The 4,124-nt window shown below is 51.1% G+C and overlaps 1 protein-coding gene across 1 annotated transcript in view; it reads left to right on the plus strand.

The window, feature by feature from the left end:
* Positions 1-3,503, plus strand: part of SALL3 (spalt like transcription factor 3) — a 19,361-nt gene extending 15,858 nt beyond the window's left edge. The window contains exons 2-4 of the mRNA XM_061995528.1: positions 1-1,598; positions 1,815-2,155; positions 3,072-3,503. The exon at positions 1-1,598 is cut by the window's left edge and continues 1,339 nt beyond it. Coding sequence (XP_061851512.1) covers positions 1-1,598; positions 1,815-2,155; positions 3,072-3,503 — 2,371 coding nt within the window. The remainder of the gene's footprint in view (positions 1,599-1,814; positions 2,156-3,071) is intronic.
* Positions 3,504-4,124: the final 621 nt, after the last annotated feature.

The raw sequence follows: 4,124 nt of genomic DNA on the forward strand, positions 1-4,124 counted from the left end.
AAACCGCTTTTCCACAAAGGGCAACCTGAAAGTCCATTTTCAGAGGCATAAAGAGAAATACCCTCACATCCAGATGAACCCTTACCCCGTTCCAGAATACCTCGATAACGTGCCCACCTGCTCTGGAATCCCATACGGGATGTCGCTGCCTCCCGAAAAGCCGGTCACAACGTGGCTGGACAGCAAACCCGTTCTGCCCACCGTCCCGACTTCCATCGGGCTGCAGCTGCCCCCCACCATACCTGGTGTAAACAGTTATGGAGATTCTCCAAGCATCACTCCCATGAGCAGGTCACCCCAGAGGCCTTCTCCCGCCTCCAGCGAATGCACTTCCCTGTCCCCGAGCCTCAACGCTTCGGAGTCGGGCGTCCCGGCATCCTCCGAGTCCCCGCAGCCCCTTCAGAGCGGCTCATCTCTGACCAAGGCAGAACCTGTCACTCTGCCTCCCACGAGCACGCGGCTCGGGGACCTTTCTGCAGGCGGGCAGGTGTCCACAGCTTCCACGTCTTCAATTGCTACGACTGTCACAGACAGCAGTGTTGCAACGAGCCTCCCAAACCCCGTGCTTCCAGCAGTGTCGGACCAGTTTAAGGCCAAGTTTCCGTTCGGTGGTCTGCTAGACTCTATGCAAACGTCAGAAACCTCAAAACTGCAGCAGCTAGTGGAGAACATTGATAAGAAGATGACAGATCCAAATCAATGCGTCATTTGTCACCGCGTGCTGAGTTGTCAGAGCGCTCTCAAGATGCATTACAGAACGCATACAGGAGAAAGACCATTTAAATGCAAAATTTGTGGACGTGCCTTCACTACAAAAGGCAATCTGAAAACACATTTTGGAGTTCATCGAGCGAAGCCGCCACTTAGAGTACAGCACTCGTGTCCCATTTGTCAGAAGAAATTTACCAACGCAGTCGTTCTTCAGCAGCACATTCGCATGCACATGGGCGGGCAGATCCCGAACACGCCGCTGCCAGAGGGCTTCCAGGACGCCATGGACTCAGAGCTTGCCTACGACGAGAAGAACGTCGACACGCTGAGCAACTTCGACGACGACATCGACGAAAACTCTATGGAAGAGGACCCGGAGCTCAAGGACACGGCAAGCGACTCGTCCAAACCCCTCATCTCTTACTCTGGGTCGTGTCCTTCCTCGCCGCCTTCGGTGATCTCCAGCATTGCTGCTTTGGAGAACCAGATGAAAATGATCGATTCCGTCATGAACTGTCAGCAGCTGGCCGGTTTAAAATCCATAGAGAACGGGTCAGGGGAAAGTGACCATTTGAGCAACGACTCCTCGTCAGCCGTCGGTGATCTGGAAAGCCAGAGTGCAGGCAGCCCTGCGATGTCAGAGTCTTCTTCCTCCATGCAAGCGTTGTCTCCCGTAAACAGCAATAGCGAAAGCTTCCGATCCAAGTCTCCAGGCCTCAGTAACCAGGAAGAGCCACAAGAAATACAGTTAAAGACAGAAAAACCAGACAGTCCACCACCCGCGACTGAAAACGGAGGTGCATTAGATCTGACATCCACCAACCCAGGAAGACCCATCATCAAAGAGGAGGCTCCTTTTAGCCTGCTGTTCCTGAACAGAGAACGTGGTAAGTTTAAAAGTACTGTTTGTAATATCTGTGGCAAGCCTTTTGCTTGTAAGAGTGCATTGGAAATTCACTACCGCAGCCATACTAAAGAACGTCCATTTGTTTGTACAGTCTGCAGTCGTGGGTGTTCCACTATGGGTAATTTAAAACAGCACTTACTGACGCACAAATTAAAAGAGCTGCCTTCTCAGTTATTTGAACCCAACTTTACTCTAGGTCCCAGCCAAAGTACTCCTAGCCTGGTCACCAGTACAGCACCTACCATGATCAAAATGGAAGTGAATGGTCACAGCAAGCCGATCTCTTTGGGTGAGGTTCCCTCGCTTCCAGCTGGAATCCAGGTTCCTGCTGCACCACAGACAGTGATGAGTCCGGGGATCACCCCTATGCTGGCACCCCCCCCTCGCCGGACTCCCAAGCAGCACAACTGTCAGTCGTGCGGGAAGACCTTCTCCTCAGCAAGTGCACTGCAGATACACGAGCGCACCCATACTGGTGAAAAACCGTTTGGTTGCACAATCTGTGGTAGAGCATTTACCACAAAGGGGAATCTTAAGGTAAGAGGCCAAATCAAGCCGTAAAGGCTCGGGGTGGGGTTTAAGGCGCTGCGCTCGAACTCGGCAGGCTTGTGTCCCAAAGGCAGGAGAGGAGGGAACCTCAAGGAGAAGCTGTACAGTGGTGGCTCTGGTGCTTCTGCCATGCCCGGAGAGCTTTTAGGCTGGTTCCGGGTGCCGGTGCACGCACACCATGGTGCTAGCAGGCACGGTGGCACACGCGCTCGGCTGGGGCATGTGTGCTGGCACTTCTCGTGGACCATCAGGGCAAAGCAGCCTCGCTGCGAGCCAGAGCTTGCTCAGCACCTGGGGTGCCTCTCAGGTTTCTGCTTTCTATTCCACTCTGCAGCCGTTGCAGACTAGAAAGCCATTTCCCACTGATTTACAGCAGGGTGCTACGGGACCGACACCTCTTATTCCCACAGTCTGGTTCAACATCAGGACACGGCCTGGGGAATACATTTTTAAATGTCCTTTTAAAAAAAAATATATATATGTTAAATTTAGCACAATGATCTGTGCCTCTGACAGGAGGTAAAGTGTGAAAACAGGCAAGATGTAAAAAGGGGAAGGGTAGAGAAAAGTGCCCTTCTCCCAGTAGTGCCCTTGGCAATCTTCAGCAGGTGAGGACTTCCAGCTTGCATGTGAACTGGCCTACCCTAAGAGGATACGTGCTCTTTATTCCTGCAGTGCTGCGTTTGTTTTCACTGAGAAGAAAAATTCCTGCAGAGCTGGGCTTCCCTTGTGTGGGTTGATGTAGAACTCTTGTTTTAACCAGAGCTGATTTGTTTTTAACGTGAATCAAGAGGCGTTTGCTTTCAAGGCAGCAAGCGCTGCCACGAGTCGGGGCGTGCGAGGCCGGCGGCCCCTCCAGACGGTGCTAACCTGGGGGTGCTTCTTGTCCCCGTTTGCTCTGCAGGTTCACATGGGAACGCACATGTGGAATAACGCCCCAGCACGCCGCGGCCGCCGGCTCTCCGTGGAGAATCCCATGGCTCTGCTCGGCGGCGACGCGCTCAAGTTCTCCGAGATGTTCCAGAAGGATCTGGCAGCTCGGGCCATGAACGTTGACCCCAATTTTTGGAACCAGTACGCCGCAGCTATCACTAACGGACTTGCTATGAAGAACAATGAGATTTCTGTCATACAGAACGGAGGCATCCCCCAGCTCCCAGTAAGTCTAGGCGGAGGTGCCATCCCTCCTCTGAGTAACCTTACCGGTGGCATGGACAAAGCCCGCACGGGCAGCAGCCCTCCCATTGTCAGTCTGGACAAAGCAAGTTCTGAAACGGGAGCCAGTCGCCCATTCACCAGATTTATTGAGGATAATAAAGAGATTGGCATAAATTAAAGGTGTTCATCCCTCATAGCTGCTGGACCACTGCTCGGCACAACCCTCGTCCCCTCCCGTGTACAGCTTTCGAAGCTCAGCATTAGTTTCCCGAACTAAAACACATAGGTTCTCTTTTAAAGTTTTACCCATAGCAGAAATACGTAACTTTGTGGCTGCTGAAAAGTTGTCTTGCAAGATCTGCATGGTACTTCTTTCAACAGTGAGTTTGACTGTTACTGAGAACTTTGAAACCTTTTAATTTAACAGAAAACAAGCGAACACACACACACACGTCATGGGATAACTTCATTAGAAACAGAAGAGGCTAGTCTGCGTCCACTTTGCTTCTTACAAAACTTAACCACCACCCGAGGCAGGGGGGCTTCATTGCGGCATTCTGTCACACTTACTTGCTGGTTTTGTTCAGATTAGTTAGCAACTCGGACTATGTTTTTAGGAGACTTAATCTTAAATAAGTGATTTAGTACCCCAATGCTGTGTATTATTACAGTATCCTTGTCTGTAGTATTTATAATGTTAAGATTATGCGGGTAACAGACAATATACTAGCCCCAAACTTAAATGAAGCTTTTTGTACTGCGAAATACATCTGGCTATGTGATTTTTCTGTTTGGTTGG

The sequence above is a fragment of the Colius striatus genome, chromosome 4 (genome assembly GCF_028858725.1).
Source record: "Colius striatus isolate bColStr4 chromosome 4, bColStr4.1.hap1, whole genome shotgun sequence".
NCBI lineage: Eukaryota > Metazoa > Chordata > Aves > Coliiformes > Coliidae > Colius > Colius striatus.